At 47.1% G+C, this 17,824-nt stretch overlaps 1 protein-coding gene across 9 annotated transcripts in view; it reads right to left on the reverse strand.

The window, feature by feature from the left end:
- The window catches only part of CTBP2 (C-terminal binding protein 2), a 172,782-nt gene that overhangs the window by 45,952 nt on the left and 109,006 nt on the right, over window positions 1-17,824 (reverse strand). For all 9 annotated transcript variants that reach the window (XM_063781204.1, XM_063781203.1, XM_063781206.1 and 6 more), the window contains one exon: window positions 4,688-4,846. In XM_063781204.1, coding sequence (XP_063637274.1) covers window positions 4,688-4,745 — 58 coding nt within the window. In that variant the 5' untranslated portion in view covers window positions 4,746-4,846. The remainder of the gene's footprint in view (window positions 1-4,687; window positions 4,847-17,824) is intronic.

Raw genomic sequence — 17,824 nt, forward strand, 5'->3', positions numbered from 1 at the left:
CCCCACTCTGAGTTTCTCTTAAAGCCGGGGACAGATAAGGCAAAACATGAAACTTTACCCCTTGCAAAGAACCGCACTTGTGTCTGTGAAGCTTTGCCTTGGCTGTTTCCTGAACCTTTTACCTTTGCATAAGATTGTTTGGGTATGTTCATTTGTGCTTTGGGGTTTTAAGGCATGTCTAGTTGACTATTGTATATTTACATAGCTAATGTAATTACAGCTAATCACATAATTGCTGGAAATGTGCATAATTGCCTGATCCCAACATATAATTATAATGTATAGCAACATTATGAATCCCATTTTTAAAATCCACATTTTGGGGCTATTTAAAGTTATTTATTAGAACTGTCTGTGGACTACCTATAGGCAGGCTTCAACTCTGTTTCTTTACAAAGCGCTCAAAGTGCTTTAAAAAAACAAACAAAAACAAAACAAGTCCTGATTTTATAATGCATCTGTACAAAGATAGGTGAAAAGAAAACAGCTACTCAGAACAAAAACAAATAAATCTTAAATACCAAACAAAACCATTTGTCAACACTCTGTGGATTATGTTCTTTCCTCGGGGAAAGAGAAAGTCACTCTCTCATCCTGGAGGCTCTGATGGGTGTTTGCCAGGCAAGGAGGCTGCTGGAAGAAGGAAAGAGCCTCCCTCTGGACTTCTAGACCACTTCGGTAACCTTGCTGACCCTGGAGGCGCCTGTCTTTGTTCCTCAGACGTATGAATGACCTTTCTTGGGGGTACATCCCACTGACATGTGCTTCCACCATGGCAAGTTCAACCCACTGAGAAGAGCAGAAGAGCCCGCGACACAGAAGAGGCCCACTGGGGAAACTCCCTTCCACCTCATCCCCGGCAGCATCTTCTCAGACTTCTCATCCTCCTGCGACAAAGGTGATGCAGAATGAGATTCCCAGAATTTCTAACTATCTATGTGTTGCACAGAAACCAGCTTGTCTCCTTTTTCCTCATATCCACCCAACCAGCTCAACGTTCTCATTCCTTTTATCCTCTGTGGTCGTGAGAACATTCCAGAGGTGCGGAATGTTTCATGAGCTTGTTTATTTAAGAGGAGGTCCCTTTTATTTTTGCAGAGGAAATGGAGAAGCACCCTCCCTGAGTCATGTTACAAGGGGACTACTCACAACTCAGCTGATACCATCCTCAGGGGACCATTTTCCACGTCTCTAACACATTCGAACAAAACGCAGTAAAACGAAACACATACTTTTTTCAAGCTGCAATCGCAACAGCCACAGGAAAGGGGAGCAGTGTTTACAGACTGATTCTATCATAATCCACAAGAAGCAGCTCTAACAAAAAGTTACCACCAACAACAGCCATTGTGGTTTATTAAGTTCTACAAACCCAGGGCTCTGCAAGATGCTCTTCTGGGTTCCCTTTGCAATGCTGAGAGATTGTTAGCTAGCCCTCATTTCCAACCAATAGATGTCTGGGGCAAACCAAAGGAGCTCTGGCATAATGCGATAAAGTAGGTACTAAAACCCTCCAGCTGGTGCAGTTCACAATGTCAGTTATGTCAGCAGACTAAACAGATAGGAAGATCTCCATTATACTTGAGAATGAGGAGACCACAATCTTGTTCTGATCAGCCTGTGTTACGAGAGGGCTCCTTCGTAATAATTCTTACATGGTATTATAGGATTGCTTGATAGCAGGCATCAGAAAAAAAAGGAACAATTATAAATAGCAAACTCAAAGAGTTACATTAAAAAAATTAAAATGTGGCTTTTACGTTGGCTAGAAAGACCATTACTCCAGCTCATTTGGCTGGAGTCCCAAAGACTGTCTGTGTCCTGCTCTCAGAGTAGAGACACAGCCTGGCGGAGTGAATCCCCACGGCAGATTCTGGGCACACAGAAGGATCAAGCTCCATGCCACTTTTTCTTGCTTTGAAAAGTTTCAAAGAGGAAGGGGCTGGACAGGCCTTAGAAAACAGGGAAAGGCTGTACAAGTATCTGTGCAGGGGTGATGCTCAGATTCCAGCGGAGTACCTGGAGTGGGACCCTGGAGAGGCCTGCCTGATTCCAGCCTAGGGACCCACGACCAGGGCTTGATATTGGCATTGTGTAGCAGGCGGGAGGGGACGAATTTGAAGGAGCTGGTGTATCCAGACACCAAGAGCAGGAAGACAAAGTTCCTACAAGCTTGGGAGCAGACCGGGTAAGCACAGCAGAACATGGCAGCTTCATGCTTTTAATCATTTAGAAAGAAAAAAAACAAACCTAAGGGACGCAGAAGTCCCTGTGTCAGGCGTAGGCAGTGGGGAGGGAGAAAAAAACAGTTTGACAGGCTCTCTGCATATCAATACAGAACATTCTACAAGTAGTTGATAGAATAGAGACATGGTGAGAATTCAAAGCTAGAGGGTGTGTGTGTGTGTGTTTGTGTGTTAGATGTTCAAGGCCTTCAGGTGGAAGAAAGAGCTGAATCCAAGGAGCTGGTATGAGAGAAGGCCAAACAGAAAAAAACAGACTGCCCGGGTTCCTGGGTGCAAACTGCCTACTGCTCAGCGCCACTCTGGCAGCACCTGTGAGATGGGTGCCACCTGTCCTGACCCGTAACAGGTGCCACAAGGAGTAAGTCAGCTTATACACAGGAGGAGCACCAACAAAGCACTTAGGACCAACTGTGAGTACTTAATGAGATGCCTAGGGAGCTGACATATAGATGGTGACCCACACTGGAGTAACTGCATTTTGGCCTGTCTGCGTTGATAGTTATTGAGAAATTTAAAATATATAACTGCAAATGTATCTGGAACACCATGCATAGACAAGGTAATGCAAACTTCTGTTATAAAAAATTGGCTGAAAATTTCCTATTACACATGAAGGGGGTGGGAAGGTTGGTGAACCATCCTTCAGCACCTGTCTGGATGGGACAGAGGGTCTGCAAGCAGACAATGGTTTTGCCCAAGTCAGGTTTATACAGCCATGGAAACACACAGAGGAAATGCTGCTAGCTCTTCAATCCCATTCTAGTTTCTGATGCAACACCCCTGGAGAATCCTGGGTGCAGGGGGTGGAGTCAGCCCCAGAGGCATTCCTGCTAGTAACCTTGGAAAGCTGAGTCACAAGCGTGTTCCAGAAGCAAGTACTCAGTAACCTCAATCAAGCACCTTTACACCGGAAGTCAAGAGTAAATTTTACAACTCCCCATACAATCTGGTGAACCCATACTGTGGAATAGTCTACAAATCAACGGGGCCTGGGCTCTTCAGTAAGTCCAATGTCTCTGAAAGTCAAAAAAGCCCAGGGGATAATTTTAGACTAAGGAGACTAGAGAGATGTAACAACTAAACACAATGCGTGACCCTTATCTATTGCACAGGCAAAGAGACGTGGAGGAAATGCGAATATGCAGCCTATACTAGACAATACTGTCCCTGAGGTTAGATTCCTGGGGTTCATTCCGGTATTGGGAGCAGTAGGAAATTGGATAAAAGGTGCCATGCCATAGGTAGTCCAGAGTAAAGTGCTGCCCCTGAATTTTTTCAGATGGTTCTGGAAGAAAATCCATCATCTACTCACACAGTGTCTTTATATGTATATCTCTGTCTTTATCTCCCCTCAAAAGAATCTGGAAAACTGAATGGAATATTGGTGTTCACTGTACCATCCTACCAACCTCTCTGTAGGTTTTTATAATTTGTGAATGTTTACTTTAAAAAAACCCTTTAACGCCAAACTCCTTATACTGAACCCCAGGAATGTCAGTGCTTTTGTGATCTTGCAGTGCAGAGTTCTGTGAGGCCGTGGAGTCACTCAGCAGAATGTCTATGATGTCCCCAACCCCGTGTGGCGTGAGCCACATCTACTTATAGGACAGACAATTCCATATGGGCAGCTGCAGGGGAAGGCCTGTGGGTTGCATATTCCTGTCCGCAAATTGGTGGATCAGCTACTAGACTTCAGCGTGTGCGTGAAGGGTGCAGAGGGGGCTGCGGAGCCATCTTCGCTTCCCTCCGAGAGCCACCCTGTAGGGCAGTACCAGCAATCACCCTGAGCAAAGAGCAGCCCTGTAGCACTGACCCCATCTGGCAGGTGCACTCACCCCTAAACCCGAATCCACACGGTGGTTTCTTACCACCCGCTAGCTGGAAGAGCGCAGTGCTTAATCAACACTTCAGAGTTTTGTCCCCAGGTTTCCATTAGATTTTAATTATGTTTATTTTTCCTTTCATGAACAGAACACTTCCAGACATTTCCAAAGATACCAGGGACATGAACACACCACGAGGGGCAATGCTGGGCTCTTCAGGAATCTCATAGTATCAGGGAATTCAGCATTGTAAATATCTTAATCCAAAACAGGTAACGTCCTGAGATTTCAGGAAGTGAAAAAAGATGGTCCTAATCAACACCATCTTTTATATGCAAAATAACCTTAGGTACATGGAAGACATGGACCTCAGGGCCCACCAGCCCTGAAACTGTCCTCCTAGTCCCCAACCCCACCCCAGAAGCCAGGCCTTGTCCTAAGCCAAGGCCAGGCCCACGGCCAAGGACACCCAGCAGAGGGTGCCAATGGTATGCAGTGTTGGAATCGGAGGAGGGACTCTGGCTTGGGGAGTGGCACAGCCAACTCAAGGGAGCAGCCAGCGAAGATTTGAGTGAGGGACTACGTATGTTTGGTAAAAACCGCCAAACACGCTCTTACCTTCACAAATTCTGTCCAATCGCTGTCTCTTGACTTTGTGCTTATCCACAAGGGCCATTCTTTATGGAACTTTGCAACTCTCAGATCAAAAGGCAAAGCAGTCCTCTAAGAACTTAGGGGAACTTGCAGGAGTCTGCGTGCATGACGCCACTATGAACCCTGAAACAAGGAGAAAAGAATCCTTACTCTCTGGAGACCCTCTGGGCACAGGACAACAGCTCACTGGGGACTTAACTGCTACTTTCTATAAGGGAACCTGCCATGCGGACACATGGGACTTGCTCTTTTCCCAAAGCACTGGGAATGGAGGCTGCACCAAGTGCATCTCAGCCGCCTCCTGCTTCTTATCTCGTAATAGAAAGCAAGTGAATGCACACAAGACAATCGTCAGTTATTTCTGGAAGCAGCAAATTCCAACAGATCTCTTGCTTTTAACTTTAGGGCTATAAATGCCAATTTACTGACCAATTTGAAATGTAATAAATTGTATTCCAGTGGCAGAGACCAAGTGACAGCCAGTTGGACCTGCCCCAAACGCACTCACGCTGAGATGCAGACGCACACCATGGCGACTCGAGGGGCTCTGCCAAGGCCTGCTGCCAGGTGAGTTACAACAGTGCTTTCCAAAACAGCCGCGCAGGGGTCAGGGGTCAAAGCCACAGCTCAGCACAACACAAAACCCTGACTCTACCACGTGAGAACGCGGGTGGGAAGCCCCAGCAGCTCCTAACCAACGTTCGTCCGATGCCACCTTCCTGAACCTTCCTTGCAGCTGGAGGGGACCGCAGTCAGCACCAGCAAGGGCAGGGTCCCAGGCTGCTGGCCTTGACACTTGGTCCCAGCTATATGGGCTGAAGTATTTCTTAGTGTGAGAGTGTAACCATCCCCATGACGTTTCAGGTAGAGGTGAGGCTGATGGAGGAGGCAAGAAAGGTCTCCCATGTGGTTTGGGGTATGTGGGATTCTCTAGAGGGAGACCTGACTGCCGCCTGGGGAAGAGGAGCTGCTGCCCATCCTCCTTCTCAGGAGGATCTGAGCACTTTGGAAGCCTCTGACTGTCACCAATGTGCCCGGTGAGGTCCAGATCATTAACAGCTGTCCCCAATATCCCAGCTTTTAAGTCACTGCTCTGGAACTGCATTCTTTACATTGATTAAAGGAGGCTTAATGAATCTTGGCCAGGCACGGTGGCTCATGCCTATAAGCCCAGCAGTTTGGGAGGCCGAGGCGGGCAGATCACCTGAGGTCAGGAGTTCGAGACCAGCCTGGCCAACATGGTAAAATCCCGTCTCTACTAAAAATACAAAAATTAGCCGGGTATGCTGGCAGGCACCTGTAATCCCAGCTACTTGGGAGGCTGAGGCAAAAGAATCATGTGAATCTGGGAGGTGGAGGTTGCAGTGAGCTGAGGTTGTACCACTGTACTCCAACCTGGTGACAGAGCAAGACTCTGTCTTTAAAAAAAAAAAAAAAAGGTGTCTTGAATCTCAACTGGGAAACAACATTTAAGGCCCACTCTATTGTCTTCTGTATTTTTTTCCCCAAGGAATACAATTAAATCAGTCTTATTTTAAGAACACCACCACAACCCCCCCCCCCCCCCCACACACACACACACACACAGAAAAAGTGGTTCTCAGCGATCTAGCGGAAAGAAAGAGGAGAGATAAAGATAAAAGTGAGGCCCAAGGGGTAGAAATGAGGATAATGATGTACGGTCATCAGTTATGCAAAACATTAAGAGTTACTTTATCAAAGGTCAGACTGCAGGTCTACCAGGTTCTGTAAGTTAACGGCTAATTTCCCAGCAACGAGGCTGAAAAGGCATCCAAAAGATTTATGGCGATAATTACGTGATTCTCAATAAAAGAGCTACGAAAAAGCACAATTTCCAATCACATAAATAATTAATGTAACATCCCTGAGATACCAAACCCTTTCAACGATTGGGAAGTTCCCCCAAAACGGGGAATGACCATATCGGATCAGTCAGGAGATGGAGGTTGTCATAGAATGTGTGGGGTTACCCTTGAGCAGATCCATGTGGACGTATTTTAAAAACTGGTTTTGCTAGTGTTGGCTTTTTTATTTTTGGTGAGACAGGGTCTGCTCTTCACTCAGGCTGGAATGCAGGGGCAAGCTCATGGCTCACTGCAGCCTCCACCTCCCAGGCTCAAGCAATCCTCCCACCTCAGCCTCCCTAATAGGTGGTACTACAGGCATGTGCCAACATACCTGGCTAATTTTTGTGTTTTTTGAAGAGATGGGGTTTCACACCATGTTGCCCAGACTGGTCTCGAACTCCTGAACTCAAGTGATCCACCCACCTCAGCCTCCCAAAGTGCTGGGATTACAGGTGTGAGCCACTGCACCTAGCCAGTGCTGGGCTTTCTGAAAGGCAACCACACAAAAAAAGCGTCCCTAACTATAGCCAACTTAAGAGTTATTGGAGTGGGGTCGGGGAGCCAAACCTATTGATCTGAGCTTTTGTCCATCCCCCCACCACCCACAAGTGACTCTAGGTGAGGCTGACCAGGGAGGCTCGGGCCAGCAATTGTCATTTGTTCAGGTGCAAGCTCTGATGGTCAAACTGCAGTCTGGCCCCTCCTTGACTCTGCTGTAAAAACAGAATTCCACGTCAGCTGCGTCATCCAAGGGGGGAAGAGAATTAATCAGTTAATTTTTGTGAAGACCTCGGAGATGAAAAACGACAGCATTATAATCTGAGGCAAGACGGGTTTCACACCCTCCTCCCCCAATCCCCGAGTGAGGCGTAATCATTCTTTTTGCTTTCCTTTGAATTTTAATTTGTATAATTAGATGGCTTCCTGAAAAATTGATAAGTAGAATTTCAATCATGCAATCAAAGGAAAGATCAGCCATCAGCTTCCACAAACGCCAATATTCTACTATTAAAAAAAAAAAAAGAGGCTGACTCCCATGTCTGGCTTTTTTTGGGGGTGGGGGAAGGGGGGTCGCCCTCTGTTCTGGACCTTCTGTGGGTTCCTTTTTGCACACCCTGGGCCAGTGGCACCGACCCAGGTTTAGGGCTGGCCATCTTGGCTCCCAAGGCCACCAGCCTCTGGGTCTGGTCTGGGCAGTGACCATTGACTTGTGTAGCCTCAATCCTCTCCCCCGATATCTCTTGTGCAACAAGAATGTATGAAATGTGACATTTTCCTCCTTAGCCCTCCCAAGGAGCAAGCTATTTACAAGGACTTAATTAACATAACCATCTTCCAATGATAGCCACAGGCCCTCCTTAGAGCTGAGCTGCACACAGCGGCCTCCAGCTGGTCTCCATGCTGAGCAAGCCAGCACCGCCGATCCACGCTGGCTCTGGGCTCCCTGACATCACAGCTCTCTTGGTGATGCCTGCTATGAAAACCAGGCTCTGCCTTTATTTTAAACCAGGCTCCACTCATAAATCAATTTTCCCCCCCTAAACACCAAACAATACGGGCACAAATAAGGAAGGAACAAAAGCAGAGGGAACGTGTTTCACTATTCCACTTCTGCTGAAATTGTTCCTCAAACCATGCGAGGGGCGGAATTGTGGGTGGAGGGAGTTCTAGACCCCACTCGTGGAATGAGCTTGGATGAGCTGTTCTGGAGACTCAGGCTCCTTGTCTGTAGAATGGGATGTCACTGTGATGTCCCAGAGTGGCAGTGAGGACCAGCCAGTGAGGATATGCACAAAAACACTCGGTGGGAGCCTGCAGGTCTCTGCGAGCTGCTCCTGCCTTTCCTTTGACACCCCCTTGCACACTCATCCCCGCAGCGAATAATCATTCCCTTCTGGCTGAGGTTGGGAGGTAAACCTCAGTGAAGTTCAAGGTCAACAGGAAAGCTGTATCTTTTCAAAAGGAAGAAGAGTGCCCTGGAGCCAAACCTCACAAGAAGAAACACTACCTCCTCCCAAAAGGAAAGTTATGGGTATCACAGGCCAAACTCCAACCAAAGATCAGAAACGTGGACCTTAAATTTTATTTAAGTGAGGGCTGTGATCTAGGGCTGAAATATTTGGTGTCAAGAAATTCAACTCATTTCTGAAGATGAACAAGGCTTGGAAAAGAAAGCCACTTGGAGATACTTGGTTGTTTCCAGAGGGGATGGGTATGGAAGATTTGTTCCGTGGAGGTATCACAGAGAATGTGAGATTTCTGAAGAAATGAGAGAACAAAAAGGAAAAATGGCAGATTTTACAACCCTTTGCTTGGCTATCAAACTCCAACATATCCAGAATGAAGAGCAGAGGAAAGGGGAGGGTTCCCCTCATCAAGCACAGTCTAAAATCTGGGCAGGTTAATTTTACTCAGTGACCATCACCAGCTCCTCGCCACCATCATGAGGTTCTCTACCAAGCGCCCTTAGGTTACACAGCACAAAAACCCACCCCATCAACTCAGTTTTATAGACCCTCTCGATTTCTTTTCTTTTTCTATTTCTTTTTATTTTTTGAGAAGGAGTCTTGCTCTGTCGCCCAGGCTGGAGTGCAGGGGTGCAATCTGGGCTCACTGCAAGCTCCGCCTCCCGGGTTCACGCCATTCTCCTCCCTCACAGCCTCCCGAGTAGCTGGGACTACAAGTGCCGCCACCACGCCCGGCTACTTTTTGTATTTTTAGTAGAGACTGGGTTTCACCGTGTTAGCCAGGATGGTCTCAATCTCCTGACCTCGTGATCTGTCTGCCTCGGCCTCCCAAAGTGCTGGGATTATAGGTGTGAGCAACCGTGCCCGGCCGACCCTCTCGATTTCTTGACTCCACTTCCTAGTCTTCATCAAGAATAGGCAGCTGAAGGGATTTATAGAGTAAGTGCATGCCTCTGACAGTGCCTTTCTTCAAAATGAAATTTCTCTCAAATCCAGTTAAACATGATGATGGCTTTCAATTCTTTCAAGGAAATCTACTTAAACATTCTGTTAATAAAGGCAGACCGAGTTTCACAATATGCTCACAAATTAATATCATTGTAGTTAAGCAAGTCCTGCCAAAGTTCTCTGTGTGTGTCCCCGGAGAACTCAGATCTCACTGTTAAGCATGAGTGGGGCGTAGACTTTCTGTTTGAGAGGTTGAGGCGATCCAATGCAGGAAGAAAAGATTCCCTGCAACCCAGATGGCCGCATCAATGCACAAGTTCCACCACCCTTCTGAGCCTGGGATCCCAAACGACAGGACTCACTCCTGGAAAGCTTCCTTCACCGCAGCCTACAGGGCCTCTCAGTGCACCCACAGGCTCATCCAGGAGCCTGTGCGACCACTGTGCCAAGATGAGGAGACAGCAACAGTCCAGGCGGCGGTGACACCCAGCTCTTGCACACATAGCCGAGGAGCCTGCTGGTGCGGTGCCGGCGGCACATCTGCAGATACGGTGCCAGTTAACAGTGCCTTGAGAACGCCAGCCCACCAATGACTGCTGCCCAGAAAACACTCTGACTTTTCATCCGGAGTTAACAGAGCCACATGTGCTCAGGCCACCTCAAAAGAGTACATTCCATAAGCTTCAGAAACCAAACTTGTGCAACAGATGTCTTTCTTAGGAAGAGAGCTGGGTAGAATCTTCTGAACGGGTGATGAGCATTTTATTTTGTAAACTACACTTGGAAAAAACTACTAAAAACCAGATATAAGCAGGGCACAGTGGCGTGTGCCTCTAGTCTCCCTCCTCAGAAGGCTGAGACGGGCAGCTCTCTTGAGGCTGTGGTGTGCCACGATCGCACCTGTGAATAAAGCCACTGCACTCCAGCCTGGGCAACCCAGCGAGAGCCTGTCTCAAACTTAAAGCAACAGCAAAACCAGATATAACAAAATAAATGTCCTAAAGGAGTCAGGGATCAGTGGGTCAAAAAGCACTGGCCCAGCCTTTGATTAAATGGCAACCGTAACACCACAATTAATAACAAAATTACTAAAACTGTACTTTAAAGGACGGAAATGAAGCTTTTTGAGAAAATCAGGATAGGAAATGAGCTTAATGGAGCCAATTTTCGGAACGGCAGCTATGGACCGAATGCTTGTGTACCCTAAAATTCTTTCAGGCTGAATGTTGAATTTGTCAATGTTCAAACCCTAATTCCCACAGTGATGTACCTGGGTGCTGGGCCTCTGGAGGTGATTCATGAGGCTCTGCCCTCAGGAACAGGATTAGTCCCCAGTCCGTAGTACCCAACAGATGATCTTGCTGCCCCACGCGAGGATACAGCCAGGAGATCTACAGCCAGTAAGCAGGCCCTCCCAGATCCTGGATCTGCCAGATCATTAGTTTTACATTTCCTAGGCTCCAGAGCTGTGAGAAATAAAGCCACTCAGTCGATGGTATTTTTCTTACAGCAGCCCGAACTAAGACAATGGCCAAAAGTGAATATTGCTTCCTGATTATTTATTAATTTTTGCAAATTTAGTTTTATGTTTTTGGGGATTAAGAGGGTGTCTGACTTCCTATACACTACCAATAAAAAGGTGTACAGGAAAATCTCCCTCTCCAAGAGCCCCCATACCCCATGCCCTAAAGGTAACCAGCAGGACCCTTTCTTTTTTTTTTTTTGGAGACAGATTCTCGCTTTGTTGCCCAGGGAGTCTCAGCTGACTGCAACCTCCACTTCTCGAGTTCAAGTGATTCTCCTGCTGTAGCCTCCCAAGTAGCTGGGCACAAGCCACCAAGCCCAGCAAATTTTTGTATTTTTAGTAGATACAGGGTTTCACCACATTGGCCAGGCTGGTCTCAAACTCCTGACCTCAGGTGTCCTGACCCCTCGGCCTCCCAAAGTGCTGGGATTACAGGCGTGAGCCACCAAGCCCAGTCGTGACCCTTTCTAATATACACATTGAAGCTTCACTCGGGTTCCACCATCAAAGAAAGGCTGGGGAGCTCATATTTCCCCAGGGAGCACCCAGCAGCCCCACCCCAGAGTGACATGGTCACACCCTGGTCACATGCCCTCGATCAGTTCCAAGGGCCCCACCCTCTAATTCCCTAGGGCTGATGCAATGCAGGAAACCCAGCTGTAGCCAACACAGGGCTACAACCCACTTCCCACACCCCAAGGCTAGGTATGCTACAGAATTTACAAGTGCTTGGGTTTAAAAAAAAAAAATACATGGCTTCCACAATCTATTACGATGTACCCCCCAAATCATCTAAATGCCTGTGCCAGAACAGATAATCATACTGACCCAACTGGATTAAGAAAGAATATAAAAAATAGACTCAACAGTTTAGGGCAGTTCAAATTCTGCCGCTATCAGAGTATTTTAGAATTTGGATATGAGGGCCAGGCGTAGTGGCTCATACCTGTAATCCTAGCACACTGGGAGGCCAAGGAGGGTGGATCACATGAGGTCAGAAGTTCGAGACCAGCCTGGCCAACATGGTGAAACCCCATCTCTACTAAAAATACAAAAAATTAGCCGGGCATGGTGGTACACGCCTGTAATCCCAGCTACTGGGGAGGCTGAGGCATGAGAATCGCTTGAACCCAGGAAGTGTAGGTTGTAGTCAGCTGAGATCCCGCCACTGCACTCCAGCCTGAGTGACAGAGTGAGACTCTATCTCAAAAAAAAAAAAAAAAAAAAAAAAAGAATTTGGATATGAGGCTAAGGAATGTGGATCTGTGATTCTGTTCTGTCCATCTAACTCCCACCAAAACATTCTTAGGGGCTTTGAAATGACCAAAAAATTAAAAGTGAAGCCCCTGTAAGTTACACAGAGTAAGAAACATCAAAGAAATGTACACAGCAAGTCTCTGAGCACATGGAGTCAGTGCTAGGAGAGGGCACACTATGAGGCTCTGGGCTGCCACACAGAAGGAGGTGAGCAAATCTAAAAACCAGGCTTTCCCTTGGCCAACAAAGCTGAGTAAATCCTCCGTTTTGGTTAAGGGTTGTTAGCACATGAAAATACATTTCCTCATTTTAAATGCAAGACTCCAAAATTCTAAATATTTTCACTTGCTAAAAGCTATAATCAAGAACAGAAGACCTGAGCAGAAAGAATTTGTGATTTTCCTAATTGGCTGTTTGATTTGTGTCATAATGGAAATTAAGTGTTGGTCTTTGTTGCTAAAGAAAATGAGCCATTCCTGTGTTTAGGATTTTCACACATTTTAAAAGCACTTGTTTGTCTTCCAAATATGCCTTAAAAATAAACAGTATATTAGTTTTAATAGTGTTATTTAATAATAAAGGCTAAGCAAAAAAAGGGATAAAAGCAAATAAGCAAACAAACTAAATGACACCTCTTATTCCTGTCTGTTTAGGCTTGAGGAATCAGGAACGCAGATTAATTTTTCCTTTTCTAGTTTTCTCTTTCCTACTCTGGCATGAAAATTTTGATCTGTAGCCGAGAAGACTGGTTGAACAGATAAAAAAAATTAGTGATCTCAAATTTTATGCAGACAGAAGTGGTTCCACCAGAAAACTCATCTTTTGTTACATACAGTGTGCAAGAAATGATTCCAGAATGTTTATATCTGAACGTCATGCGGAGAAACTGGACACACACAATACAATTGGGCACACACAATACATCTGCTGTGTCCAGCATGGTGTAAAAGCACAGGGGACTGATGGCCACTAAGGGTTTTGAACTTGAGGACTTGCAAAGGCAAGAGCCACCAAGCTACACTTCTTGGAGAGAAATATCTGGAGGTTATATGCTAAACCTATGCAAAACTTAATACAATTTATTAGACTATGTATTCAACTGTCAATTGTAACCATATTATAGAACACTGTGTTATACGTATCATATAGTATATAATAAATTAATGAGATAATGTTAAACATTGCTGTCTTAGTATATGAAATGGCGGAAGATTTAATCCTCCTAACTTTTAATTATGTAGCTTACACTTAACACATGAATTGCCCTTGTATTTAAATATCAAATAAAGGCAATTATAGGAATTAGCTACTTATCAAACAAATTGCAATGATGAGATATGAATTTGTAAAAAAAATCTTCAGGTTAGATTTTTAAGATGTTTGCCTTTGAATTTTGCCTCAGAGAGGCCTGGAATCCTCGACTGATTTTATGGGGCCTCTACTGTCCTTAGGGGAACCCAACTGGCCTTCTGAGATCCCAGCCCACTCATCTCTTGACACCACAGGGTCCAGAATGCTCGTATAAGGACATGCTCTCTGCAGTCTCTGCTTGCTCTCAAAACCAATGGAAACCCCCACGTGGGCTGACCTTTTCCTGTTGCAGCCCTTCCTGGGAGCTGGCCCAGCCCAAGGGAGGCCTGGTGTCCAGCGATGGGGCCCTTTGGCCAGCAGAGGGCACTGCACACCCTGCATGGCCTTCCAGAGGCTGCAGAGACAGCCATGAGTCACCATCCTCATTTCTATCCCAACTTAAGCTCTACAAGCACCTGGAGAAAATAAGATCAGCTACTCCTAGAAGGGAAGGCCTGGGCCCATGGATGAGATGCTGCATTTCCCCGAAAGTTCCAGATGTGAAAGAGGCAGAAGGTCTCACCGTTCCAGCAGCAGATGCTTCGTTTCTAGGAGCATGATATGCCAGGGGAAAGGGGATGCAGCGCCAGCGCCTACTTGTTTATCTCCCGAGACGCTAGCTGGGGGTCCCACTTTCACAGCTGAGTGACTTGAGGTACAGGCCAAGAAGGAGGGAGGCTCCCTGCCCAGGGTGTGGAGTCCCCGACCCCAGGGAGCCAGAGGCCACCCTGACAAATGATTTTTCCATTACGTCTGCTGATAGCAACCAGTTAGTGTTGAAAATTGGAAACAACTTGGCAGAGACGGAACGCGCACAGAGAGGAAGGTGCTAGGGAGGGGCCGGCTGGGCTGGGCTGCTCCGCAAATGCCCCTTAGGCTTTCCATTACAAATGACAGCCTCTGGGGCACTATGCACACCTGATCAACAGGCGACTGCTCAATTTGACTCAACACCAGGATCAGTTTGCTGTGAGACAAGTATGATCTTAAGATATACAACTTTTTTTCCTGGTAGACACTAATTTAGAAAGGAAAGGAGATTTTTCCAACTTTCGCCAGGAATTGATTCTGGCCAGAATGCACATTAATGTGCTCTCTGGCCTCAATTTGCCCGCCTGACCACACACACACACACACACACACACACACACTTGTCCACCTGACCACACACATACACACACACCCCCCTTTCACCAAGTTTTAAGATGCTGGCCACCTCTTCTCCACACTGGCAGGGTACCTGACAGTTTCTGGTTGGAGAAGAATGGGAGGGGCTGGTGTAGCCCACTAATGCCCCACTACAGAAGACACATGTGCCTAATTCAGTCCCCACCGTCACAGGACACTCTTTCTTACCATCATTTCAAAGCCACCACAGTTGCCACAGCAGCAGGATACCACTGGGTGATATAGCACATGCTTGGCCTGACTTGGCAGAGGATGCCTTTGGATAGACCCCACACACGTGCGGATCCTGGGGAGTCCCCACCTGAGCTCCGGGGCCACCTCCCCCAGGCAGCGCCTCTCCACCTTCTCTTCATGGCTCTGATGCCACGAATACCTCACAAGCTTGCTCCAAGTCACATTCAGTGGGACTTGCTTTCACTTTCCCGGACGAGGTTCCTCTGTACAACCCACTTCAGTGTGGAACCTTCAGCAAGGAATGAGGGCTACATGGTGGCCAGGGAGAGGTGGAGACCCGCAGGCATGGTCGAAGATGGTGGGAAAGGGGAGTTCAAGCTGGACCGGCAGAGATAAGCTATCAAAGCAAATGCTGGCTGGGCTGCCAAGTGTCCGGAGAGATTATCTCAAAAACAAGCAGGAACAGCTCCCTCCAAAGGGGGCCCACCTGCTGAAGGAGTGGGGACCCAGCCTTCCAAGTTCCATGCCAGCCAGGTTATAGAGTCAAACCAAATCAAGACTCTTGAGCCACCCCGCTCCAACTCTTCTGCCCAGCCTGACGTGACCAGGCCAGTGTAGCCACTGCCCCAATGCACAGCTCAGCTCCCCAAACCCCACGTCTGAGGGGCCAACCGTTTAGGACACCAGTAGTTTGGGCATGCAGTGGGATAAAAGTGCTCCAGGCACCTGGGGTGGCCCATCCTTCATTTCAAGTAAGGCGTCACTCATGCAAAGGTTGGCATCCAGGAGAGCCAACTCAGACCTCAGGAGTGGAGGATTATGTTTGCTTTATGAGGGCAGATACTCTATGCCTGGGTCCTTACAAGTATACACATTCCATAATGCATCTCTATCACCAAAAGCCGCTCTGCAGCATCATGGGGCACCGGTACCCTGTCTCCTGCGACAGGTCGTGGAAATGATATGTAGAAATCAGACATCCCTAACTCCAGAAAATCTCTAGATTCAAAGACACCGCTTCCCAGACCTTATCTTTTCAACCTGAGTCATAAAGAGAAAAATCTTAGTCTTATCCACAGTTATTTAACAACATGAAATAAAATAGCTTGCAGCTATTCATTTTGCTTAACACGGTTTTCACGTGGAAGACGGTTGTGTAACGGAAACCCAGAGGGATGAAGGCTTTGTTTGGTATCCATGACTGCACCCAAAGGGAGAGCGGGCGTCTCGCAGAGTCTGATGGGGAGGAGGAGGGTGGGACACTCCCGTGTCACACAAATTCATCTTTGCCTATCAAATGCCGGGAAAAGGAAGGGTGGGGGTGGGGCTCAAAAGAGCTCTTTTGTTTTTGTTGTGGGGTGTCGCTGGGGTTCAGCTGTCTTCTTGAATCATTTCACCTGTTTCATAGTGGCTTCCAGTCCCGGTCTCCAGGTCTCTGACGAGTACACCACCCCATTTTAACATTCATCATAGCTCAGAATGTTCCAGGCTATAGCTAAAATATAAGTTAGTGGAAAGAGGTTGCTGGGGAGGAGTAGACAAGGCTCCTGATGAGAATCTTCTAGAGAACTGCAACCTTGTCATAATGAACTGGGGTCCTCACAGGCCTCCTGCACCGAAATCCTCGAGAGGGAGACATTTGGATGAGGAGGGTGGACGGTGCCCATGAATACAATCACCTATGTGGAGAATTACAGCTCATCGTGCGCTACCATCAGGGATCCTAATTTTACATGAAATCCCACTGGAGAATTCTTGACAAAGTAATGGCCATTTAAAAATCCGCTCTGAGACATTTTATGGGGATATTGTGCACGTTAGAGCCCAAGCCAGATAAATAAATGGGAAAAAAGGTCCGAGGACTCAGGATACCTGGATCCCAAGTTTATGTCCCCACCCCAGACACCATTCGAAAATGGTACATGGAGACCCTTAGGGAAAGGCAGGTCCCTGGAGGCCCACTCCTCATGTACTTCCTGCCATAGCCATCCAAGCCTGAACATTTACGGTCTTGATATCAATTAAGTCCCCAAAGCAATTAAAATACCTTTTCAGGCCGGGCGTGGTGGCTCATGCCTGTAATCCCAGCACTTTGGGAGGCCAAGGTGGGTGGATCACTTGAGGTCAGGAGTTCGAGACAAGCCTGGCCAACATGGCAAAACCCCATCTCTACTAAAAATACAAAAATTAGCCAGGTGTGGTGGTGGGCACCTGTAATCCCAGCTACTCGGGAGGCTGAGGCAGGAGAATTGCTTGAACCCAGGGGACAGAGCTTACAGTGAACTGAGATCACGCCACTGCACACTAGCCTGGGCAACAGAGTGAGACTCTGTCTCAAAATAGAAACAAACAAACCAAAAAAAAAACCTTTTCAATTAAATGTCCACAGATCACACTGACTGTTACAGGTTGAATTATGGACCCCCCTAATTATGTTAAAGTTCTAAGCCCCAGGACCTCAGAATGGAACCTTATTTGAAGATAAGGTCGTTACAGCGACAATCAAATTAAACAGGTCATTAGAGTGGACTCTAATCCAAGACGAATATTCTCATAAAAAGGAGGACATTTGGACACTTAAGACACAGACACGGGGAAGACGGTGTGAAGACAGCATCTAAAAGCTACGGAGACAGGGCTTCTCAAATCCTTGGAAGGAAGCACCCCTGCGGATGCCTTATCTCGGACTTCCAGACTCTAGAACTCTGAGAAAACACATCTCTGTCCTGGCCTGTCTGTGGAACCTTCTTGCAGCAACCCGAGCACGCCAACACATGCCAACAGACGGGAGGCTCGCACCTATCGGTGGGGGTCTGCGCTGCTG

This window comes from Pan troglodytes, chromosome 8, assembly GCF_028858775.2.
Source record: "Pan troglodytes isolate AG18354 chromosome 8, NHGRI_mPanTro3-v2.0_pri, whole genome shotgun sequence".
Taxonomy (NCBI): Eukaryota; Metazoa; Chordata; class Mammalia; order Primates; family Hominidae; genus Pan; species Pan troglodytes.